Source organism: Diabrotica virgifera, chromosome 6, assembly GCF_917563875.1.
Source record: "Diabrotica virgifera virgifera chromosome 6, PGI_DIABVI_V3a".
NCBI lineage: Eukaryota > Metazoa > Arthropoda > Insecta > Coleoptera > Chrysomelidae > Diabrotica > Diabrotica virgifera.
Window position 1 is genome coordinate 214,110,483 of NC_065448.1, and position 25,871 is coordinate 214,136,353.

At 32.2% G+C, this 25,871-nt stretch overlaps 2 protein-coding genes across 3 annotated transcripts in view; one reads left to right on the plus strand and one right to left on the minus strand.

The window, feature by feature from the left end:
* LOC126887200 (uncharacterized) overlaps positions 1-25,871 on the minus strand; it is a 109,795-nt gene that overhangs the window by 37,144 nt on the left and 46,780 nt on the right. Inside the window, exons 1-2 of one of the 2 annotated variants that reach the window (XM_050654596.1) lie at positions 7,208-7,468; positions 4,262-4,439 (exon numbers count right to left, since the gene is read on the minus strand). In XM_050654596.1, the coding sequence (XP_050510553.1) occupies positions 4,262-4,439; positions 7,208-7,361 (332 nt within the window). In that variant the 5' untranslated portion in view covers positions 7,362-7,468. Of the gene's footprint in view, positions 1-4,261; positions 4,440-7,207; positions 7,469-25,871 lie in introns of those variants that run through there. The other variant, XM_050654597.1, reaches the window with a different exon arrangement.
* Positions 19,214-25,871, plus strand: part of LOC126887199 (uncharacterized) — a 505,416-nt gene continuing 498,758 nt past the window's right edge. The window contains exon 1 of the mRNA XM_050654594.1: positions 19,214-19,412. The gene's annotated coding sequence lies outside the window, so the exon portion shown is untranslated. The remainder of the gene's footprint in view (positions 19,413-25,871) is intronic.

A 25,871-nucleotide genomic window follows, 5' to 3' on the forward strand; every position in this document is an offset into this window, starting at 1 on the left:
TATTTTAGGTAAGTTGTACAGAAAAAGTTTTGATGACTTTATACAAACATTTTTTAAATTATATTTTTCGGATTTTGTATTACATTTTTTTATCTTTCTTAATTTTCTCAAATAGAAATTGTTTATTTCATTTCTAAAGTAAAATAATTTAGTTTATTTCAAAGATTACGTCTTAAGCTATAAAAAACACCTATAAAATTGTAATATGTCTGTTCAAATTTGAGTAATACCCTCTTAAAATGACAGTAATTCTGTAAAATTAAGAAGTTTTTAAAAATTATATTTTTTGAGACGTGTCTTATCATTTGAAGTAAATTTTTAAATTTTATTGAATGAAATGTTGTTTAGAAAGATGTTTGAAAGGTAAGTTCTGTAAATTTGAGAGTTATACAGGGTGTCCAGAAACTCTACCGACAAACGAAGACAGGAGATTCTTCAGATAATTTTAAGATAATTTAACCCAATTCACTTAGTCCGAAAATGCTTCCTAAGGAAGCTAGAGCTCTTTGAAAATGGCGTCTTGTAATTAGTTTTTCTTAAATACCTCCAGAACGCTTCTATTTAGAAAAACAAAAATTGATACGCGCATTTATCTACAAGATATAAATCTAATCCATTCATTGCAAATTTCTAGTACCAATCATAGGCGTCCGTTTTGGGTAGGGCAACGGATATTTTATCGCATAACTTTTTTATCTTTAACTTTTATGCATTTCTGACACTGGATTATTAAATTGGGAAGTATTTTAGTACTAAAAGGCACTCTTGTTTTAAATCGGTAGGACACACCGTTTTCTAGAAAAATCGATTTGAAAATTTTTCGCTTTTTAAATAAAAAAAAAATTAAAAAAAAACTGTTTAGAAAGACGAAAACTGGTACATTTATTTATATTCCAGAGATAAATCGATTTCATTAATTGGGAATTTCTAGTACTGGTCATAGGCGTCCGTTCCGTTTTGGGTAGGTCAACAGTTATTTTATAGCATAACTTTTTTGTGTTGAATTTTTGAGCATTTTTGACACTAGATTATTAAATTATGAGGTATTCGAGTACTAAAAGTTACTCTTACTTTATGTTGGTAAAATACTTCGTTTTTTGTTGAAAAGTTCTTTAATTTTTTTTTTCAAATTACAAAAACGAAAAACTTTCAAATCGATTTTTCTAGAAAACGGTGTGTCCTACCGACTTAAAGCAAGAGTACCTTTTAGTACTAGAATACCTCACAATTTAATAATCAAATTTAAAGTTAAGGACAAAAAAGTTATGCGATAAAATACCCGTTGCTCTACCCAAAACGGACGCCTATGACCGGTACTAGAAATTTGCAATGGATGGAATCGATTCATCTCTAAAAAGTAAATATGCATACCAATTTTTGTTTTTATAAATAGAACCGTTCTGGAGGTATTTAAGAAAAACTAATTTCATGGCGCCATCTTCAAAGTTCTCTAGCTCCATTAAGAAGCATTTTCGGACTAGGTGAATTGGGTTAAATTGTTTTAAAATTAACTGAGGAATATCCTGTCTTCGTTTGTCGATAGAGTTTCTGGACACCCTGTATATGTAAAACTGTATTAGTTACACATTTTTAAATCATTTTTAAACAAAATTCATGTAAGTCAAAGTTTCCGCCCACACTGTCCTTATGTCCATATATTTTGTTCTTTTTATTATCACTATAAGATAGGTTTATTGGGTTTCCTTTCATTTCCAATTTGTAAAATTAAATTTTATCAATTAGTTAAAGAATTATATTAAAATAACTCAAGAAGATTTCAAAAATTACATTTTTTGAGACGTCATATCATTTGAATTAAATTTTTGAGATTTTTTTTTGAATGAGAGATCATTTAGTAGGATGCTTTAAAGGTAAGTTGTGCAAAATTGAGGGTTTTTTAAGAAAAATTGTATTAGTTACACATTTTTAAATCATTTTTAAACAAAATTCATGTATGGCTCATTTTCCGCCCCCACTGTACTTATGCCCATGCATTTTATTTCTTTTTATTATAACCATAAGATAGATTAATTATTCTTTTTTCATGTTCAATTTGTAAAATTTCATTTGATCCATTAGTTGAAGAATTACATTAAAATAACTCAACCGTGAACTTAGCCGTACGCTAGTTTACAGTGCGCCAATTTTTGTGAGAAGGGTGACTTTAGCGTTATAAATAAAAAATTATAGAAGCTATAGATTTAATTTTAGAAAAGTCTTTAGATAAGGTTTTTTGTGTAAAATTTTCTGAATTTTTCAATGGTCAAGTCAGTTTTTTTCTAAAATTTATATTTTCGCAGGTATTTAAAAAACAACTAATTTCGCAGTTTATTTGTTTAATAAAAAATTAAGCACCCACTTTTGGAGTAGAACCTTTTGATATGTTGTTTATGAAAGATTTCTTAATAAAATTAGAAAAACCTTGTTTGATTTTTTCCGTAAGCAAAAACACTATTGACTCCCCTGAAATGTATACAGAGTGGGCCAATGAAAACAGTTCACCTCGATATTTGGCAGTATTTATTAGATTTCAAGGAAATGACGAAACAGGTCGATTTTTGATCTAAGGGGGACACATTTTTACGGTACATACATCTTTCATTTGTCAACCCCCTCCCTTTTTTGATTTTTTTTTATTCAAATCTTTGTACAGAATGTCAGAAGGTTGGTGACTTAAATCATACTTTCTTTGAGTGCGCAAAATATATTCCATGCACATATAATTTAATCCAAGATTTAATAAAATGTAATGTTTTTCCACCTTTCAATGTATCCTATCTAGTGTCTCTGAACAGCAAGAACATATATGATTGTTTAATGAAATTTATCTGTGAAACTAAAATTAACCTCTAAACTTATTAATCCTGATAATTTGGTATATTATGTACATATGAAAAAAGAAGAAGAAGAAGATATATAATGGAAAATGTGGTGAGTAACTTGGACAGTCCATAGCGGCCAGCTTTTGACTGAGTAGAGAGCTGTAGAAGAGTTTGCTATGGAACTCTAAGGACCTCATTGCCTTCCTTATGTATGAACAGAAAACAAAAAAAGTTGTGACTGGCTAAATGACACCCAAGTCTATGCCATAAAAAAAACCCCTCCCTTCCGTAACCCCCCTTATTTTTAAATAGGGAATAGGGGTCGTGTGCTAGTTCTTTTATGAGGTTATTCAATTCTCTATTCAGTAATAACGAACGATCCACAATTATTGGGATCAAAGCTATCCGTGCAAAAAATTACGTCTTGTTTTAATCTGAAAGACTGCCGGAGTGTGACGTCATGGCGAATTGCGGCTATATTCAGTGTTGTTATGGTCACTTTTCCAAACAAAGAATAAACATTGAAAACACGTTGAAATGATACCCAATCTCAAGACCTTTTAATTCGTATAAAGGTCCAATTTTGCTTCCTCTGCTACTTTTTATGTTCAATTATAGTGTTTTTTAAGTTGACGTACGTACACTGACAAGTATCTGTCAAAGTTGACGTAACCTGGAAAGTATATCTGAATTAATAATAGACATGCACTGTATAGCTATCTCCGTCGTTCAGAGTCACCTATGGTGACAACAATTTTGGATCACACGTCATAAACATTAACATAATTATTTATACAGGGTGTCCAATAAAAAAATATTTTAATTAAATTAATTGACACAAAAAGAAGAACGTATGTAATTTATTTAATTTAAAATACATTCTGCTGCTGTCACAAAACAGAAAAAAAAATGTTTTTTGATAAATAAACATGGCTTTTCGCTTAATTTCAATATTCAAGCAGCCACCCATCTGCCTCTTGGTAGGTTGAATATTGAATTTACGAAAAACAATATTTATTTGTCAAATAAACATTTTTCTCCCTTTTCTGTCAGTAGTAGAATGTATTTTGAATTAAATATATTGCATACATTCTTCTTTTTGTGTCAATTAATTTAATTCAAAATAATTTTTCTTACCCTGTATAAATAATTATGTCAATGTTAATATTACTGAATAGATAATTGAATAACTTTTCAAATGAAGTAGCATACGACCTCTATTCCCTATTTAAAAATAAGGGGCGGGGAGTGGAAAGGAGTGGGTTGACAAATTAAAGATGCATGCACCGTAAAAATGTGTCTCCATTAGATCAAAAATCGACCTGTTTCTTCATTTCCTTAAAATCTAATAAATACTGCCAAATATCGAGGTGGACTGTTTTCTTTAGCCCACTCTGTATGATAAAAAATGAATTAAAAAAATATTTTAAATTACATACTTAGCATTAAATACTAGCCACCAGCCAAGTTTCACTAACTGGCACAAGACGATTGAACACACAAATGTTATGAAATTCCACAATACCAGTAATCCACCAAAATTTTTCAGTTTTAATATTACATCGTTAGTTCTTTCTAATCTTTCCATGAAGAGTGTTTCATAAAGTAGGTCGTAATCTAAAAAAAAAAACAAGAATAATTTATTCAAATCGCATTATTAAATTTTTTAAATATGTTTGTGATTCTCATAATAGTAGGGAAGCCTTGGATGCTAAATTTTCAGTTACTAAAGCGTCATGGGAACCTACTGGGTTGTGAAGATTAGTAGTCCAGGGCGCATCTGTTTTGAGATGGACGTTGAGAGGTGACTCAAATTTTTTTGCAGAAATTGCTTGAAAATAACTTAAATAATAATAATTGAGTTATCCTCCCACTCAAAATGGTCCAGAACATTGTTTAAATAATCAAAATGTCAAAATATGAAGGAAAAATTCGATTTTTTTATTGGTTTTTGATTATAACTAAAACTGTTCATTTCTGAGAAAAGTTGTACTGACATAAAAGTTGCAAAATTCAATTTCCTACAATACAGAATTGGTTAAAAATTTTAAAAAATAGTCACCCTTGTTGCAAAATAGCAATAATTGCGAAAAAAACCATACAAAAACAAGTATTCGCATTTTACGTTTTTCAACCATTTATGCTACACTTAGGACCTTCATATTTTACCCAGAAAAACTTTATGATATAGTAAAACAACGCTCTAAATTTCATTAAGATCGGTTGAACAGATTTTGCAAAATAAATTTTGCAATCCAGCTTTCGCAAAAAAATTCATTTTTTTAAAATGTTGCAGGACTGAAAATAAAGCAGATAGCAAGTTCAATTTTTTTTGCTTATAGAAGTGTACTGTACCTTTCATTTGCAATTTGCAAAATTAAAATCGATTAATTACCACGACGTCAGGAAATTTTTTAAATAAACATTAATTTTTGGTGCTACGCGCAGGACAGCGGTGCTCGATTCACACAAGTTGATTTCCACCAAAATTTCTTCCAATATTTATCTAATATATTATTTTCTTACTCTCTATTTGGTTGTATTTTAATAATTCCACAAAAATCAAACTAATTTTATTATTGTTTGTGAAATATTGTTTAAACAATTCCAAATGTTTAAAAATAATAAACTTTTATTGTCTAAGTTAAAATATATGAACAAAGAAAGTTTTTGCTAAAAAAAGTGTTATTTCAAAAGATAGAGTATGGGTTTTTATTTTGCAATAAACAAATTGATTTATTTATATCGAAATGTAATAAAAATTAAAATGTATCAATCATTATCAGAGGTAATTGGAATGCCCAATCAGGACAAACTATCCTCTGTCCTGCGCCTAGCACCAATAATTAATGTTTATTTAAAAAAATTCCTGACGCGGTGGTAGTTAATCGATTTTAATTTTGCAAATTGCAAATGAAGGTTACAGTAACTTCTATACGCAAAAAAAATTTCAACTTGATATCTGCTTTATTTTCAGTCCTTTAACATTTTGAAAAAATGATTTTTTTTGCGAAAGCTGGATTTCAAAATTTATTTTGCAAAATCTATTGAACCGATCTTAATGAAATTTACAGTATTGTTTTACTGTATCATAAAGTTTTTCTGGTTGAAATATTAAGGTCCTAAGTGCAGCATAAATGGTTGAAAAACGTAAAATGCGAATACTTGTTTTTGTATGGTTTTTCCGCAATAATTGCTATTTTTCAACAAGGGTGACTATTTTATAAACTTTTAACCAATTCTGTATTGTAGGAAATTTAATTACGCAACTTTTATGTCAGTACAACTTTTCTCGGAAATGAATACTTTTAAAGTTATAATCAAAAAACGAAGAAAAAAATCGAATTTTTCCTTCATTTCTTGACATTTTAATTATTTATACAATGTTCCGGACCTTTTTGAGAGGGAGGATAACTCAAATATTATTATTGGAGTTATTTTTAAGCAATTTCTGCAAAAAAAAATTGAGTCACCTCTCAACGTCCAATGTACTAATATTTTTACAAATGCGCCCTGGTCTATAGGTCCTAAAACCAAAAAAGTAGTTTTCCATTTTAGTGGGGATTTTCCATTTCTTAATTTAATTTTCCATTTCCAAAAATAGTTTTTTTCTAATTATAGTGCCATCTATCCATAATTCAAAAAAATATCTGGAATAAAAATGGGGGTTCCTATTTAAGATTTTAAAGCAACTACTCACCCCACGTCCATGGGGGTTGTGCTTGGTGTCATTTGATAGATTTTTAAAAAATATTGAATATATACTTTCCAGTTTTTCGATCTGATGTTCATTTCGCGAAATATCACGGGTTTTCTATTTAAAATTTTAAAGTTACCAATCGCATTTTTGTGAAACTTTGTGACTCGCCCATTTCTTTAAGCCCCGCTCAAATCGTCAGATTGTTGAAATATATGTTACACTCAAACTCCGAATTCGGACAATGTTCGAAATCTTACTCACTTCGCGATGTGGACAACGTGAATCACCCACGTCGCGGAGTGAGCATTTTATTCGGACATTGGCAGAAGCGAAATACCCAGAACTCGTTGTGGATAGACGAAAGTACATACTTTACTGTGGGTAAACTGACCACCATTAAAAAGAGAAAAACATAATATTTGAGGCACATACTTAGAAACGACAAGTACAAGTTATTACAGCTGATTATGAAGGGATAAATCGAAAAAAAAGTGGTCCTTGTAGACGACAAATATCCTGGTTGAAAAACATTCGTGATTGGACCAGGATAAACACACAGGCGCTTTTCAGAAAAGCAAAAGCGTTTTAGTGGAGTTGGCAGTAGAAGAAGAAAAAAATCTTCCTCCCTTTCTCTCCCTCACTGTGTTTTTAAGTAACAACAAACCATTTGTAAATAATATCTTACCTTCGACACTATAGAGATATCCACGTGAATTTCCTCCTAGTATATCTGTTGTACATAACAAAAACCAAAACAATAAACCAAAAGCAATGAGCGATTTCCAATGGATGAAAGTGGTATATCTCTTCATTCTAGTCCTCTGTTTTGACGACGACATTAAGAAGTAATGAGCTGATGGAAACTTATGAGAGTTCTTGTGAAAAAATTCCCTCCATAAAAAATTGGTCACAAAAATTCTTATGACATTTTTGACAATTATTTAAAGTGACTGACTTGATTAGGTAAAATACAATCATTATAATTTTTGATAACGTGTAAATATTTGGTTTTAGTAAAATTGGCCAATTAGACCATAGTGCAGTCACTGAAGGTGGATATGAGCTATTACCTCCGATTTCGTTGAACCTCCCTCGATTTGTATGAAAATTGGTGAGTAGTGTAATAAAACTGCAAAAACCTTTACAAACTAGGTTTTAATATACTAGAAATCTGATTAACGAAATTATTACAATAAAATGACATTAAGCATCTGACAGTAACTAAGAGGAGAAATACAAACATAGTTCACAAACTACTACATTCACCCCAGCTTTATTTTTCAACAAAGTCTTGAAGGTAAGCAGGAGCGTTTCTTTCCCTTGTACCTCTTCTAATAAAAATGTCTTTATTTTCTTCCCTCAAATCAGTTTCAATGCCACCCTCTTCCAGAACGTTAACAGGAGAAATATTTGTATCTTCCTCACATGTATCACTTGATCTAGGGCTTGGTGGATCTTTGATAAGCTGTTCGTTACAAAGCTCAGACTCCAATCCAGTAACATTGTCACAGTCAAGTAGAAATACATCTCCTCGTGGTGCAAGTTGTCTTAAAGCTACTGTTGTTTCTTTGCCATCTTCACGTCTAACAACAGCATAGTTCGGATTAGCTTCAATCAGTTGCACTTCTTCTACAAGAGGGTCATATTTGGAGTGCCTCACATTCTTTTTCATAAACACTTTTCCAGGGGTTATCAACCATGAAGGAAGTGCAGTTCCATTTAAAGCTTTTCTTGAATGATGAAACATTCGCTCATGAGGGGTACTGTTTGTAGCTGTACACAAGAGAGAACGAATTGAATGAAGAGCTATCTCAACTACTTCTTCCCACTGTTCAGTTTTTAAATTTTTAAATTTTAAATCAAGAGAAATAGTTTTCCATATAATTCCATTATATCTTTCTGTCTGACCATTGCCTTCAGGATTATACGATGTTGTTCGGCTTGTCGGTATTCCTTGTGAATGGAGAAACGTTTTTACTTCTTGAGACATAAATGCCCCCCCTTGATCTGAATGGATGTAACTAGGAATTCCAAATAAAGAGAATAAGTTTGTAAGACACTTCACAACAGTTTTCGCTGAAACATCTGGACATGGATATACAAAGGGGAATCGAGAATATTCGTCAACAATTGTTAGGATATATTTGTTATGAGATCTAGATGGAAGCGGTCCTTTAAAATCCGGAGACAATCTTTCAAAAGGCGAAGTTGCTTTTATTAATCTCCCTTGAGTTTTCAAAAACTTTGGTTATATTTCTGAACAGATAGGACAGCGATTGGTCATTTCACGTACTTCATCAATAGTATATGGTAAGTTACGTGTCTTTATCCAATGGACCATTCTGGTGATTCCTGGATGACACAAGGATTGATGAAGTTCAAATAGACTTGGTCGAGGATTTATTGAACAGCACACTCGTGAGAAAGTATCTGGCACTACATTCTCAACTCCTGGTCTGTACTGAATATCGAAACTGTAACATGATAGTTCAAGGCGCCATCTGATAATCTTCTCATTTTTTATATTACTAGTGTGGCACATATTGAACATAAAAGACACAGACTTTTGATCAGTTATAAGTCGAAAATGTTTACCCATTAAGAAATGTCTCCATTTTCTAAGAGCTTCCACTATTGCATAAGCCTCCTTTTCCACTGATGAATGATTTCTTTCACTTTTTGATAAAGTTCTTGAAAAGAAAGCAACAGGTCTTCCTCCTTGGCTAAGAGAAGCAGCAATACAAAAATCTGAAGCATCAGATTCAACAACAAGAGGAATCTTGTCATCAATTGTAGTAACAGCTGAAGAAATAATTTCAGATTTAAGAATTTGAAAAGCTTCAGCTGCTTGTTCTGTTAAAGGAAAAGTACTACATGTGACTAGTTTTTGTATCTTGTCTGAAAATTGTGGGATAAATTTGGAATGATGTGCAAACATTCCAACAGCTCTCTTTAGTGATTGTGAATCGTTTGGTAAGGGTAACTTCTTTAATAAAGCTTTGAGATGTGGTGCTACCGCCGTATACTAAGAATAAGTTGGGTGGATAAAATTACAAATGAAGAAGTAATACGCAGAATAAATAACAAGCCAGAAGTTCTACTGAATATAAAAAAGAGAAAACTTGAATACTTAGGCCACCTGATGAGGGGACAAAAGTACACATTCCTACAAAACATAATGCAAGGAAAAATCCAAGGACGAAGAAATCCAGGCTGTAGAAGAATGTCCTGGATGAGAAATTTGAGAGAGTGGTTTGGCTGTACCACTAACGAATTGTTCAAAACAGCAGTAAATAAAATTAGAATCGCCCTAATGATATCCAATCTCCGATAGGAGAGGCACTCAAAGAAGAAGAACTTCTTTAATGGTTCAAGTCTCTCAGGATCAGGTTTTAAGGTCTTATTCTCTATTTGATAACCCAAAAGTTTGATTGAATTTAGTGTATAAGAACTTTTATTTTGATTTATTGTTAAATTGTATTTCTTCGCTACTTCCATAAATTTATTAAGATTTTCATTATGCTGTTGTTGATTTAATCCACAAACAGTAATATCATCAAGATAGGCATATACTCCTTTTAAATTTTCGGATTTAATAATACTATCGATAACCCTTTGAAAGCATGCCACTCCGTTGGTTACCCCAAAAGGGATCCGGCAAAATTGATATAGTTGGCCGTTGGCTTCAAAAGCAGTGTATATTTTCTCTTCATTTTTGATTGGAATTTGATGGTATACATTTTTAAGATCAATAGTACTGAAGACAGAATATCTTGCTACTTTTCTAACAATATCTTCAACGTCTGGGAGAGGATAGGCATCTAAGTAAGTAAATTTATTGATCGTTTGTGAATAATCTACCATCATTCGCTTTTTGTGCATTTCACTTTTTGTAATAAGTACTTGTGCACGCCAAGGAGAGTTGCTTTCTTCTATGATTCCATTCAATAGAAGATTCTTTATCTCGTCAGTTATGAATTTTCTATCTTCAGTTGAAAATTTTCTTGATTTAGTTGCTATTGTTTTGCACTCATGTGATAGATTGGAGAATAATTTTGGCGGCTCTATATTTAAGTAAGTATGCCAAGCTACAGATGCCATCCACACGGTCAATAACTAAAGGCATTTTTGAACCAGCAAAAGTGATTTATAGAGAAGAATGTTGTTTAAGCAAGTCGTGACCTATTACTACATCAGCACATAAATCTTGAATTATTGATAATTTGACATTTTTATAGGAATGTCCGTTTATTTCTAATTTAACAAAGCAATGTCCTGAGATAGTCAATCTGAGCGCTGTTGAAGCCATTAGTATGCTTGCATGACTTCTAAATGTTTTCACTTTTATAGCTAATGCGTAATTCTTACTGATATATGACTCAGAACTACCTGTGTCTATTAAACTTTCAGCTGTATTTCCATTCACTTTTATTTTAGTAACACTTTTAGATAAGCATTGAGGGACAGCAGCAAGATTTCTAACATTCGAACTAGATGTAGTAGTAGCTAAAAGGGCAGCTGACGCTGAATTGGACGTCTGAAGCCTACATACCTTGGAAAAATGTCCAACTTTCGAGCACCTCTTGCAAATTTTGTCTCTAGCAGGGCATAGGCTACGACGATGTCTTTCAGTTGATCCACAAAAGTAACATTTCCAACTTTTCACGGCGGCAGAAGTATAATTGGTTTACTCTCTGGTTTCGGATGAAATCGCATTCATAATTTGTACAGGAGTTATATAAGCCTCAGAGTGTTTTAAAGCTGACTCCAGAGACTGGGCTTTCAGTATAGCATCTTTCAAAGTAATACTGTTGTTTTCTAGTAAACGTTGTCTTATGTCATTAGAAAGAATCCCGCTAATAAAAGCGTCTCTTATATAATCTTCTCTATTTTGGTCTGCAGAAACGGCTAGAAAATTACACTCTTTGGAAAGCACCTTAAGATGTTGAACGTATTGATCTATATTTTCACCAGTTTGTTGTCTTTTAGTCATTGGATATGTCGGGCAAAAATTTCATTTTTGGGTTTAACAAAAAGTGCTTCGAGAATAATTTTGGCTTCAGAATACTTTGTACAATCAGAGATAAGTTCATAGATATTGTTGCTCACGTAATTTACTATATTGTATATAAAATATACTATAATTTTATAAAATTTTATAAATTGTCAAACTTAATCAAAAATTTTGGGTGGCGGAATTTTGTGTCGGTGAGTGTATAAAAATCAGAACAAGTATATTTCTTCTTTTTTTTTTAATCCGATTGAACTGAATAGAGAGACAACTAAATAATATTAATGTCCGACTGGTATATTATTTGACAAATAATGACATAATTTCGAAGTCAATTAAGTATGATATAATGCCCTAGGGCGTTATTTTGAAAAATAAAAAGTAAAACTATGGTTACCACAATTACGTTACGACTATGGCTGGTAAATGTACTTATTTGAAAACTAATTAATTCAAAATTCATTCAAATTTTTTGCATACAAAGAATAATTCAGTCGGACATTAAGCGTTGAAGGCACCACGCGTATTATAGATACTACGCTTTCGGTCAACGTATATCCCTCGGGCCGAAGGCCCTCGGTGTATACACCATTGACCTCAAGCGTTATTATCCTTATAATACCCTTTGTACCTTAATAAATATAATGTCCGACTGGTATAGGTATTATTTGACAAATAATGACATGATTTCGAAGTCTATTAAGTATGATATAATGCCCTAGGGCGTTATTTGAAAAATAACGCCCAAGGGCATTAAATTTAAATATCTAGTTAAATACTGTTAAGTTGACAAATAAAAACCTAAGTAAAACTATGGTTACCACAACTATGGTTACTTATTTAAAAACTAATTAAATCAAAATTCATTCAAATTTTTTGCATATAAAGAATAATTTAGTCTGACATTAAACGTTGAAGGCACCACGGGTATTATAGATAATAACGCTTTCGGTCAACGTATATCCCTCGGGCCAAAGGCCCTCGGTATATACACCATTGACCTCAAGCGTTATTATCCTTATAATATACTTGGTACCTTAATAACTATTTTGTGTTTTTCATATAGCAGTTGTTCTGAAGCTATTTTCTTGTGGAATTTTTACAATTTTAACTATTTATAATGGGAAATAAGGCACAATATTATTAAAAAAAAAATTATTTTGTTTTACTGTACCACAATTAGTAAGTCAATAGTCGAGTTAGTACATATTTTATATTTTAGTATTACTTATATATCCATGTATTATTGATATTATTTATAATTTAAACAAAATTATAGTAAAGTCAGAGTTTGGTATTAATTTTGAGAGTAAATTAAATGCAAGACCAAATATTTACGATATCGGGATAGTATCACGAGGTTTTTCCTGGTTTTCCCTCGTGATTTACTATGAAATCTCTAACGCGAGAATTTTTATGTCACCGTTGCATGTGGTTGTCTTTTTAAAGACAGATCACATGCTATGATTTTTTTGTGACGGATATTCTTGAGTTGGGGTTGATTTCATGTAATCGAATGAACTATCTTTCAGTAAAGTCGTCCCAGGAACGCAACTCATAAATATTGGCAATATCATTTTAAAGTCTTCTACTTTAAAATGTATCATATGTATCTGAATTGCCGATATAAATGAGTCAAATTAAATAAATTATTAGAAGAATTTTTTTACTAAGCAACAACATTTTTGTTTATGTTAGTAGTATTTTGTATTTTGACAACGGCACCCGATTTGGGCGTCGAAACGTTAATAAAAATCATTTTTTAGTAATATTGTGGCTTATTTCCCATTATAAATAGTTAAAATTCATCTAGCAGTATGTGTAAGTGTGTCAAATGCTCTCTTGAAGTCGATTGTGGCTGTTCTACGATTACTCTGAGTTAATTTGGTCTATGCATGATCGGTTTGGTCTGAAGCCGGCTGATTCCATTCTGTTTATCAATTGTTTGTTTATAATTATTTCTGTATATTTAAGTATGTACTAAAAAAAATTTCCTTTATCAAACAAAAAAGGTAGGTACAAATAATAGTAATATTTAAAAGGAATACAAATTGGTGGAGCAGAGCAGACATACTGTCTTCTTTTAAAAATCGTAAAATACAAGTGTGTAAAATTTAACGGCAATGTGATTAACCTCAGCGAAAAATTCAGAAAGAAAAGCCCGTCAGTTCCCGGTCCAATTTAAGGTTTTTTTTCATTACATGACTCGACACGCATGTTGAACCTTTAAGCACGACACCAGTGTTGCCAGTTTGCCGTACTTTTATTACACCTTTAAGACTATCATTTTTAAAATAAAATCAATGGAAAAATTCCAATAGTTGGCTGTATATCATAGTTTAAAAAAAAACTCATACAGAAGTAATAGCTATTTGTATAACAAGGGAAGAAAGTGCTACTTTTCCTCCCGAGAATGAAGTTTACTGCCCGACGCGTAGCGGAGGGCAGTAATCATTCAAGGGTGGAAAAGGCACTTTATTCCCATGTTATACATATGGTTTTTCCACCTTCCTCAAATTAATAACAAGTCATTTTTCATTTTTACTTAATTTATTTATGTAACTAACCAACAAAATTTATTAAAACTAAAACTAGCAAGTAGGTACAATATAACCGTCAACTGTCAAATATAAGTCAAATTATTAATGTAAACATTGTTAAATCAAAATAACAATTTACTGTTTTCTACCATTCTGCAAAATACAGGGTGTTTATAAATAAACGTTAAAATGTATAGATACTTACGTAATAGAAAATAGATATTGTACAGGGCGTCAATAAGTTATATTTCAAGAATCAAATACCATGACGTCACTTTTACTTTTCCTCCCTAGGGAGGAAAAATATTTTCTTCCCTAGGGAGGAAAAGTACAACTTTGCTCCCTACAATCAGGTCCGGAAAAGTATACTTTCGGCAGAGGTAGGTGGAAAAAACGTTTTCGTGCAGAAAAAAATATCTTTTAGGAATATTTTTAATATTTTTCAACATTCTTAATGTTTCTATTAGGTTGAAAACTTTGCCTTTCAGTTACCAGATGACGCTAGTCACCTACTCCATAAACGTCAGTTGCAATGCGGGGACAAGCTCTCGGAGTTTTATCACTTCGGGCAGAGAGCAGCAAACCTACGCCTCTCTGATGATGACTCCAATTAGAGTCGAAAATCGGTTTGCGCTCTCTGTTCTAAATGAAAAATAAGGCACCTTTGCCTTGGCATTGCAAGATTGCAACTGAATAAAAATGGAATACATTTTTATTTTATTTTCATATTGGTTTTTACTCCTTTGAGTAACTAGGTCCATTTTCCGTTGAAATTTACCAGCTGAACAGACGGGGTCGTGAATTGTAAGTTTTTGAATTCCCTCTTGTCTTCTTCGCTTCAGCATCCATCTGGCTTGCAATTTTTAGAAGCCATGGAGGTGTTACCAGGAAAATGGACCAATAAGTTTTCAAATAAATATCTTTTAGGAATATTTTTAATATTTTTCACTATTCTTAATGTTTCTATTTGATTGAAAGCTTTGCCTTACAATTTATTTCATTTCGATTAAGAGGCAAGGCATGATCTACAGACAACGCTGTTTCTGTTATGAACTTCATCAGTGAGATTGAACTCCACTATGAGGACGCTGCCGTGACATCTATTAAAGAAAATAGGAAAGTCTCAGATACATAATACATTATTAAAAATAATAATATACATTAATTTAAATCTGAAAACTTTCCTTATTAGAACCATTCTCTGTTAACATCCTAAATCTCTGCCTTTTACAATTTATAAGGCATAGAGACGACGAATATAGGAAACGGACAGGATTCTACAATATGCAATCACATTCCGTTTTGATTCGTCTAGGAAAAGACGAATTTTCCTACGACGACTTTTCCTAGACGAATCAAAACGGAATATGATTGCATATTGTAGAATCCTTTCCGTTTTATATATTCGTCGTCTGTATGCCTTGTAAATTGTAGAAGGCAGAGATTTAGGATGTTAACAGACAATGGCTTTAATAAGGAAAGTTTTCAGATTTAAATTAGTGTATATTATTATTTTTGAAAATGTATTCTGTATCTGTGATTTTCCTATTTTCTTTAATGTAAAGTAATTCGCTGCAAAACGAAATTAGGAGACATCTTATATTTCAGTTCGTTCAGAGAGGACCATAAACGCCCAATGGCCCAATTTGTATTCCTCTCTGAACAAACTGAAATATAAGATGTCTCTTAATTTCGTTTTGCAGCGAAATATTTTATTATAAATTAAGATTTCTAAAATGTTGATTACGATGGTGAAGATGTTACTAAAAAATATTAATTCTACCAAAAACGCTAAATATTCGTCTGGGTAGAGGAATCCTAATATAATGCTCACATTCCCAGCTTAATTACCATAAACATATTTTAATATTTTGTTATTATACAGGATGAAACAAAAAGGCATGCCTTTTTATCATGAAAAGTAAATCCCATATTCTGGGACCAAAAATAGTTCGACTGAACCTAACTTACCTTAGTACAAATGTGGACATAAAAAAGTTGCAGCCCTTTGAAGTTACAAAATGAAAATCGATGTTTTCCAATACATCGAAAATTATTAGAAACTCTTTATTGAAAATGGACATTGTGGAGTCCTTGGAGTGGAATGGAATTCTTATGGCAGGAGCATTTAAAAAGTGGTGCACCCCATAAAGATTTTATGGGGGTTTGGTTCGCTTAAGCCCCCCCACCCTAATATTTGTGTACGTTTCAATTAAATTATTATTGTGGTACCATTAGTTAAACACACTGTTTTTAAAACTTTTCTCTTAGTACTTTTTCGATAAGCCATTTTCTATCGAGATATTTTGAACATTTGTAAAATCCAACACACATTTTTAAATTGTTAAGTAAGATTATAGAATATTATTTTCATAATTAGGTCTCATATGGGGTTTAAGGGAACAAAACTCCCATACAATTTTTATGGGGTGCACTTTCATTTTATTTTATTAAGATTTATTTTATTGAGTTGTTCCCGACATAAGGATGCCACATGTCCATTTCCAATAAAAAGGCTCTAATAATTTTCGATATAAATATCGAAATATACAGTGCTTTTCAGATAAAACTATCCACTTTAAATAACTTTTGAACCACTGATTTTTAGAAAAAACGCAAAAACACGTCAAATAATACTTGAAAGGGGAGACATTAGGTAAGCCATACTTAAGCTTGCCGGGAAAGGCACCTTCTCACCACCCGTATCATCCCAAATTTTTTTTAAATTACTTCCACTTTTTTTATTTTATATTTGGATTTTCCTCTTTATACTGATTTCAAAAATGTAAAGCACATATACAAAGCATGAAAACTGGATTGAAAAATAGTTATTTTCCTAACTAGTGCGGAAAGTGATACTTTCACGCACGAGACTGCCGTTGACCCGAACGACGCAATAGCGGAGTTCGGGCAAGCTAGTCGAGTGCGGGGAAGACACTTTCCGCATGAGTTAGGAACAATATTTTTTCTAGGGCCGTACGTTTGGAAAAAAAACCGCAAAAAATAGAGTTATATCAATTTTTATTTAGAAGTGAAAATACACAAATTAATTCTTTCACAAGGTTGTCAAAACCAAACTTTCAATATAATGGGTTTCCACGACGACGATATTGGTTTTCATGACGACGATTCAAAACCATTGTAATTGTCTACTGATCTGACTTTTAAATATTATGTCAAAATAATTTTATTTCATCGAATTATCAGTAGTAATTGCACAAGAGCTCTAAAATTCTATATTAATTTTAGAGATCCAGTGTAACTTGTTACTATTATTTCATGAATAAAACTGTTTAAAACCAAAATTTTATTGTAATTTATTTATGTAAGTACAAATTAGTACAATTAAACACACAGTTGTTATAAATATTTTACGGTTGAAAGTCATCACTTCTATAATTTTTAAAACATTAATTGTCATTAATGTCACTGAATGTATTTTTTCATAGCAACGAAGGGCATCTGACGTAATATACTTGACGACGGGAAATTATCAAAAATTATCGGGTGTAATATCACAAGAGAGTGAGAATAAATTGACAATAATGCGACAGTTTTTCGAAAATTTGTTGTCTGGCAATAGACACGAGAGCCCGCAGGGCTCGAGTGGCTATTGCCCAATGACAATAAATTTGAGTAAAAATGAAGCATTATTTTCTTATTTATTCTTACTGTCGTGTGATATTCGTAAGATTATTTTATAATACGTATATTATGGATATTTTCTTAAATGTGACAGTTGTCAAAACTAGGAAACTGGTTGCCATTAAACAGAAACAATCTACTTAAAAAAATTCTATCGGTAATTTTCTACAGTAGATAATTCTCAGTATAATTTTAATCTGATTGGACAGAATTAAACACGTGATCAAATATCTTACTATACGATTGGAAGTTAAAATCATCAAAAAATAATCAGTTTAATTTAGATTTCTGTAGCTTTCTATTGGTCAGAATAATTTAATTAAAACTAATTTAATTAAAACATGAACGCAATAAGATAAATTCGAAATAAATTAGTAAATAATATATAAATATTAGTTTATTGCATGTATTATAATATATTATAATGCCATAATAAAAGGTATTATATATTCACACACGCCGTGCGGGAAAGTGCAACTTTCGGAAACGAAATGCGTGCGTGAAAGTGGCTCTTTTAGCACGACCCTAGAAAAAATATTTTTTTAACAGTTTTATTACATACAAACATTTAGAATGAAAATTTCACTACCAAAAATTTTAACAATATTTATTCAAAATCACTTCAGATTTGAATAATTATTGTTAAAAATTTGACTAATAATTTTTAAAAATTTTGTGGTAGTGAAATTTTCATTCTAAAAAATGTTATAAAATTGTTAAAAAAATAATTTTTATTCAATCCAGTTTTCTTGCTTTTGTATTTATTTTTATCATCAACTAATCACTTTAAGCATCAAGTTTTATACATTTTTGAAAGCAGTACAAAGAGGAGAATCCAAATATAAAATAAAAAAAGTGGAAGTAATTAAAAAAAAATAAGGGATGATACGGGGGGTGAGACGGTGCCTTTCCCGACAAGGTTAAGTATGGCATAATGTCTCTCCCTTCAAGTATTATTTGACAAATCAGTGGTTAAAAAGTTATTTAAGGTGGATAGTTCTATCTGAAGCGCACTGTATACAGATATAGATGTTGGAAAATATCGACTTTCATTTTGTAACTTCAAAGAGCTGTAATTCTTTTTTATGTGCATATTTGTACTAAGGTAAGATAGGTTCAATCGAACCATTTTTGGTCCCAGAATATGTGATTTAATTTATGACCTGACTTTTTGTTACACCCTGTATGTATATTAAATTTTTATAATAAAATTTATTACATTGAAAAATATATTAAAAAATTTTCAATTTTAATTATTGTAATTTAATTACAATAATTAAAATTGAGAATTTTTCAATATATTTTTTGTTCAACTTCAACTCGCGAATTAAATGTAAATCCTACATGCACGTAACTTTTCACGGTAGGTAGCAATCTACCTGAAAAGTTCATCGAACCGGCAACACCGGTATCGCTCTCAACAGGTATGGGATTAAAGTTTCAACCGAGCTTGAAGTGGTTTTGATCAGAGTGCATAATAGTGGTGTATGTACTAGTGTAGCTTTTGAGCTTTGTAAGTGCAGTTGAAAGGTGCGACCGGCGCGAACTAACTGAAATTTAGAAGTACCTTAAATTAGTTTGTATAATAAACTTGTCAGGTGAAAACAATTATTGAAGTTTAAACAGTGAGTTAGTTGTGTGAAATTGTGTGCTTGTTTTGGTTTAAAATTGTTTTATTTCAAGAAATAGGAAAAGTAAGTAGAGTAGATTTAGTTATAGATAGTTTTCACTATTTACCAAAATAAACAAACAAATTGGCATTGCAGAATTGACATTATTGTTAACGGACAGCGAGACTCGCTACATGGGTTTAAGTAAAATACCTAGTCATTTGTTTAAAAAAAGTGTAGCTATTTTTAAAAGTACCTAATAATTAAATCACGTTAAATTAAATAGGGTTAGAATGGTTTTAAATTAATTGTTATTTTAGGCCTGGATCCCGCGTACCAAAAATTCTCACCCTGACAAGTTTATCATTGTGAAAACTAGCAGGTTGTTTTTTGTTTTGAAGTTTAAAGGTCTGGATCCCGCGTATGAAAAAAAAAAATTGATTAATAGCAAGCTGAAAATTTGTTAATAGCTTAAGGGTGTCTAGTCGGACAAACTTTGATATATGGGAACACTGGAACAGGGGCAGTTTTAATTGTGGAACAGGTTAAAAATTTGGAACGGTCAGACCACGAAAACGGCACATTTATTTTGTCCGACAGAATAGACTTAAACTCTCCGAACAGAGATTAAACTCTCATGCAAAAATCAGACTGCTATTTATCACCAAATGGGCGTTTTAATGAGTGGAACATATAGAATACTTATATCAAATGACAGGAATTATGACAGGTGATAAATAGCAGTCTGATTTTTGTATGAGAGTTTAATCTCTGTTCGGAGAGTTTAAGTCTATTCTGTCGGACAAAATAAATGTGCCGTTTTCGTGGACTGACCGTTCCAAATTTTTTACTTGTTCTACAATTAAAACTGCTCCTGTTCCAGTGTTCCCATATATCAAAGTTTATCCGACTAGACACCCTTAAGCTATTAACAAATTTTCAGCTTGCTATTAATCAACTTTTTTTTCATACGCGGGATCCAGACCTATTATTTAATAGCAAACTGTATATAATATAATATAAAAAAATGTTTATGCGACAGATATATGTTGTACATTTTAATAAGTCCGACACGTAGAACATGTCAAATGACAGGAATTATGTTGGTGATAAATAGCAGTATGGTTTTTGCATGAGAGTTTAATGAAAGGGTAAACAAATCAATTGGAAGTTCTGTCCGATAAAATATATGGAACGTTTTCGTAGTCTGACGTTCAAAACCTATAACCTGTTCCACAATTAAAACTTCCCCTGTTCCAGTGTTCCCGTACATCAAAGTTTGTTCGACTAGACACCGTTAAGCTATTAACAAATTTTCAGCTTGCTGTTGCTATTAATAAACTTTTTTTGGTACGCAGGATCAAGGCCTAATACACGTACAACAAATCTACTATGCCACTGTAATCTCATTTGATCATAATCCATGTGAGCTTTTATTATGGATTAAAACAAACTCTGATTGTCATGTTGATTTGTCAACATTGTTTGTTTACCTTGTACATATTAGCGCATGTTAAATAATCTTTTGTTTATTCACTTGACATTTCCTGAACAAATATTTAAACGCGTTGTTTTTGTTTTGATTGACACTGTTAGTTACGTATGTAAACTACCTACAAATTGAAGTCCGATTTCCTTTTAAAAATTATGGTTTCGTAGTTGTTTGCCTGCAATCGTAGCCATATATTGCTGAAAATTATTATAATCGTAGTTAAAAATTAATATAATAGTACATATATAATTCAGATCACTTATTTTAGTTCTAGCACAAATGATTCGCTTCCGAAGCTATTGTTCTAAGCCAATTACATAATATTAATTATAGGTATTTTCATTGTTCTTTCCAATGATTTGATATATATCTACTACTGGCAAAAAAATGCACCTACAAGGACAAATATTTTTTTAAATATTTATTTATGGAAGTATACATTAATAATAATTATAATATTCTTATTATTTGATAGCAATATAAACAAATTTGCAATCTCATTTTTGTTAAAAAATTAATAATGAGTGGCTTCTCCATAATTTGCTGTATATACTCAGTTACTCTATAACTCATGGGGCATTGAATGAAGTAAGTGGTCTATGTCTATATCATATTGCGGAATACTCATCCAGATTCTTCTTACGGTCGATCTGGGTTTTGACCTACCATATCTCACTCATTTGTGTTCGATGGGTGACAAATCAGCTGATCCTGATGGCCAAAGTCTCTTTACAAAATCATTACTCGCGGGGTTTTTGGGTCGCTGACGACGAATATGACATCGGAAGTGATCTACACAATCTACAGAGTACCTGGTACCCAGGGTACCTGGTACCTCGTTTTCTGGAGTTTTTGGCAAATTCATTAAAAAATTAGTTAAAATTCATTACTCAGGGGTTTTTGGGGTCTCTGACAACGAATATGATATCGAAAGTGATCTCCGATGTACCTGGTGCCCAGGGTACCTATTGTTTATCTCGTAACTAATGATGTTTGACTAATCTTTTAATGAATTTACCGAAAACTCCAGAAAACGAGGTAAACAGTAGAGACCCTGGGTACCAGGTACTCCGTAGTACACTTCCGATGTCATATTCATCGTCAGCGACCCAAAAACCCCCGAGTAATGATTTTTTGCTAATTTTTTAATGAATATGCCGAAAACTCCAGAAAACGAGGTAAACAGTAGGGGCTCTGGGTACCAGGTACTCCGTAGGTCACTTCCGATGTCATATTCGTCGTCAGCGACCCAAAAACCCCCCGATTAACGATTTTTGGTTAATTTTTTAATGAATTTGTCGAATACTTCATAAGAAGTACGTACCATGGGCACCAGGTATTCCGGAGATCGCTTACGATGTCATATTCATCGTTAGCGACCCCAAAAACCTCTGAGTAGTTATTTTTGACTAATTTTTTAATAACTTTTTTGCCAAAAACTCCACAAGAGAGCTAAACAGTAGGTACTCTGGACACCACGTACTCCGAAATTCACTTCCGACGTCATATTCGTCGTTAGCGGCCCCAAAAACCACCGAGTAATGATTTTTGACTAATTTTTTAATGAATTTTAATGACGAGGTAAACAGTAGGTACCCTTGGCACCAGGTACTCCGAAGATCACTTTTGACGTCATATCCGTTTTCAGCGACCCCAAAAACCCCCGAGTAACAAAATTGAACTCATTTCCGCCAATAATTGCCGAGTTCTGAATTTTTTTTATTGTCTGTTTGAGATGCACTTTAAGAATGCATTTTTTGTATGCAGTTTTTTAATATTATATCATGGCTCCGGTTCACAAAGTTTCCTGACCATTCACGAATCGAATGCAAAAAGAATTATTAAGATCCGTCTTTTCCTTTTTTTTTGGGAGGTAAGGCCGATTTTAGTGCTTTATTGCTTCGTGTCTACAGTTAAATAGGTAGAAATAAATTTTATCTTTTTTGTTTTTGCGAGAAAAAAAGAAAAAACTTCAATTAAAGAAAAGATAGCGAGGTAAAAATTTTATATCACATATATATTTTTAGATAAGACTTACAAAGAAATAAATTTGATTCAAATAAATAGCCGTATACAAAGTGTTGCATTTTTTTGCCGTCAGTATATTTTTTATAAATATTGGGTCATTTGTGGCACAATATGTATTGGTTAATTTGAAATAAAATACATACAAAATATCTACCTATGTAACTTGTCTCTAAAATCCGAATAGCTATGATGATTGCCGACCTCAGTCGCGGAGATAGCACTTAAAGAAGATGTAACTTGTAAATATTTATTGGCATTGATAATGGACAAAAAAATGAAAATTTGGGCAACATAGGGAACACTATGATAGCCATTTACAGTACTAGAGTTTCTGTTGTTACTAACCGTTGATATCTCCAATGTAATAATGTTCAATTGAATAACGTTTAGAAGCTGTTAGTTGAGCCCTATGGTATCATCAAGAGCTATTCCATCTTTCGTCGGATGTGAGTCCAGGGTAATAAGGTTTTTTCCATGACACTTCTACAGCCAGGGTACTGACTCGTTTTTTCGACTAGTAATACCTATAAGAACGAATTGTAACTATTTCCTACGTAGGATCTAGCGGTCATTTTTATTTATAAACAATTTAGTGTCAAAAAACGGTCTTGTTTCCTTGTTTTGCAAATTAATGGAAAACAGTAAGACTTATGGTTTTCTTAGTACAAACATCTTCGAGAGAATGGAAAAAGCTTTAAAATGGCGTATTACAAAGTTTAATGTACTCATTTATTGTTAATATAATTTCGAAAAAAAGTCGAAATAACTATTGTAAAAATAAGTATAGAACTTTGAAATTTTTGTCAAATGAGGGTTCTTTGGTGCTTAATATCTGACAAAAATTTCAAAGCGATTCATTCAATTGTTTATATTTTATTCAAATTGTTTATCCCAGAGAGGTTTTTTTGCAATAACATAAGTCAGAAAAAAATAACGTTAGAACCATTCTACAGGTGTCAAATGAAAGAGCATGAGCTAAACTTTCAAATTGCTTTAAAAAAAGTGAATAAAAAATGCATTTATTAGTAATAAATAATTAAGAAAAATACGAGCACTGGGAGCAACTAAAAGATTGCATACTAGAACCTTGTAAAGATATACTAAAGACTTCCACAAGGAGAAAAAAAGAATGGATGGATGACGAGATACTGAATATGATGGAACAACGGAGACAATATAAGAACAAAAATGACAATAAATACAGGGAGATTAACCACGAGATAAGGAAGATGATAAAGCAGGCAAAAGAAAAACACTTTGAAGAGAAATGCAAAGAGATCGAGGATCTCCAAAAAAGATACGATCTATTTAACCTACATAAGAAAGTCAAAGAAATGGCTGGACTAAGAAAGCAAAATCTAACTGGTGCACTTCTGGATAGACACGGGGTCGCTATAACAGAGACCGATGAGAAAGTACAACGTTGGGCAGAATACATCGCTGAACTGTTATGAAAGAGGGTATCTGGAACACATAGAACTTACTTCAGGAGAAATAGGTCCACATATTACAACGGAAGAAATAATACATACGTTAAAAACAATGAAGAACAGAAAAAGCCCAGGACCTGACATGCTTCCTATCGACCTTCTAAAAATTATAGATGAGCAGCATATTGATGTAATTTTATTTGCCTCCCTAAAAAAAACGCAAGAGAATGCGGCGACTACCGCACCATGAGTTTGATGTCCCATGTGCTAAAGTTGCTACTGAAAGTCATCCATAACCGAATATATCATAAACTAGACAGAGACATTAATGATACGCAATTTGGGTTTCGCAAAGGCCTGGGAACTCGTGAAGCTCTTTTTTCACTTAACATACTTATACAAAGGTGCCTGGACGTCAATCAAGATATATATGCTTGTTTTATTGACTATAATAAAGTATTCGACAAAGTACGACATGAACAATTAATGCATGTCCTGGAATCAAAGAAGCTGGACTACAATGACCTCAGGATTATATCGAATTTATACTATAAGCAACGAGCAAAAGTACGTGTTCACGATCGGCTGTCAGAGGAAATTGAAATCAGACGTGGAGTGAGACAGGGATGCGTGTTGTCGCCGGTTCTTTTTAATGCCTACTCGGAAGAGATCTTGAAAAAAGCTCTTGAGCTGAATAAAGTGAAACAGCTGGAATAAAGGTAAATGGAGTTCCCATTAACAACATTAGATATGCGGATGACACTGTCATCTTAACTGAAAATATTGGGGATCTTCAGAGACTGGTGACCAGAATATCAGAGTTTGGAGAAGAATACGGGCTAACAATGAATGTCAAGAAGACAAAGTTTATGAGAATATCGAAAACTCAAAGAAATAACGAAAATCTCGTCATAAACGGATCCAATATCGAACGAGTCGATCAATATGCATACCTTGGAACAATAATCAACTCCACAGGAGATTATTTACAGGAAATCAAAATCAGGATAGAAAAGGCTAGAGCAAATTTTAACAAAATGAGGAAAGTGCTCTGCACAAGAGATTTGAAGTTGGAGCTAAGAGTTAGGTTGGCTAGGTGCTACGTTTTCTCCACTTTGTTTTATGGAATGGAAGCTTGGACCTTGAATGCTGCATCAATGAAAAAACTAGAATCATTCGAGCTGTGGGTGTACAGAAGAATTCTGAAAATATCGTGGACAGAACACGTTACAAACAAAGAGGTTCTGAGAAGGATGAATAAAGAAATGGAAATCCTAAATACCATCAAAACAAGAAAATTGGAATATCTCGGACATATTACACGGGGAGAGAGATACAGCTTGCTCCAATTGATTATGCAGGGAAAGATTCAAGGAAAGAGAAGCATAGGGAGACGCAGAATATCGTGGCTGCGCAACCTGAGAGAGTGGTACGGATGTACATCAAATGAACTTTTCAGAGCAGCCATCTCTAAAATACGAATAGCTATGATGATTGCCGACCTCCGCCGCGGAGATGGCACTTAAAGAAGAAAGAAGAAGATGCTCAATTTTTCCTTATAAACTTTTTATTTTTTTATATAATAAATTATAA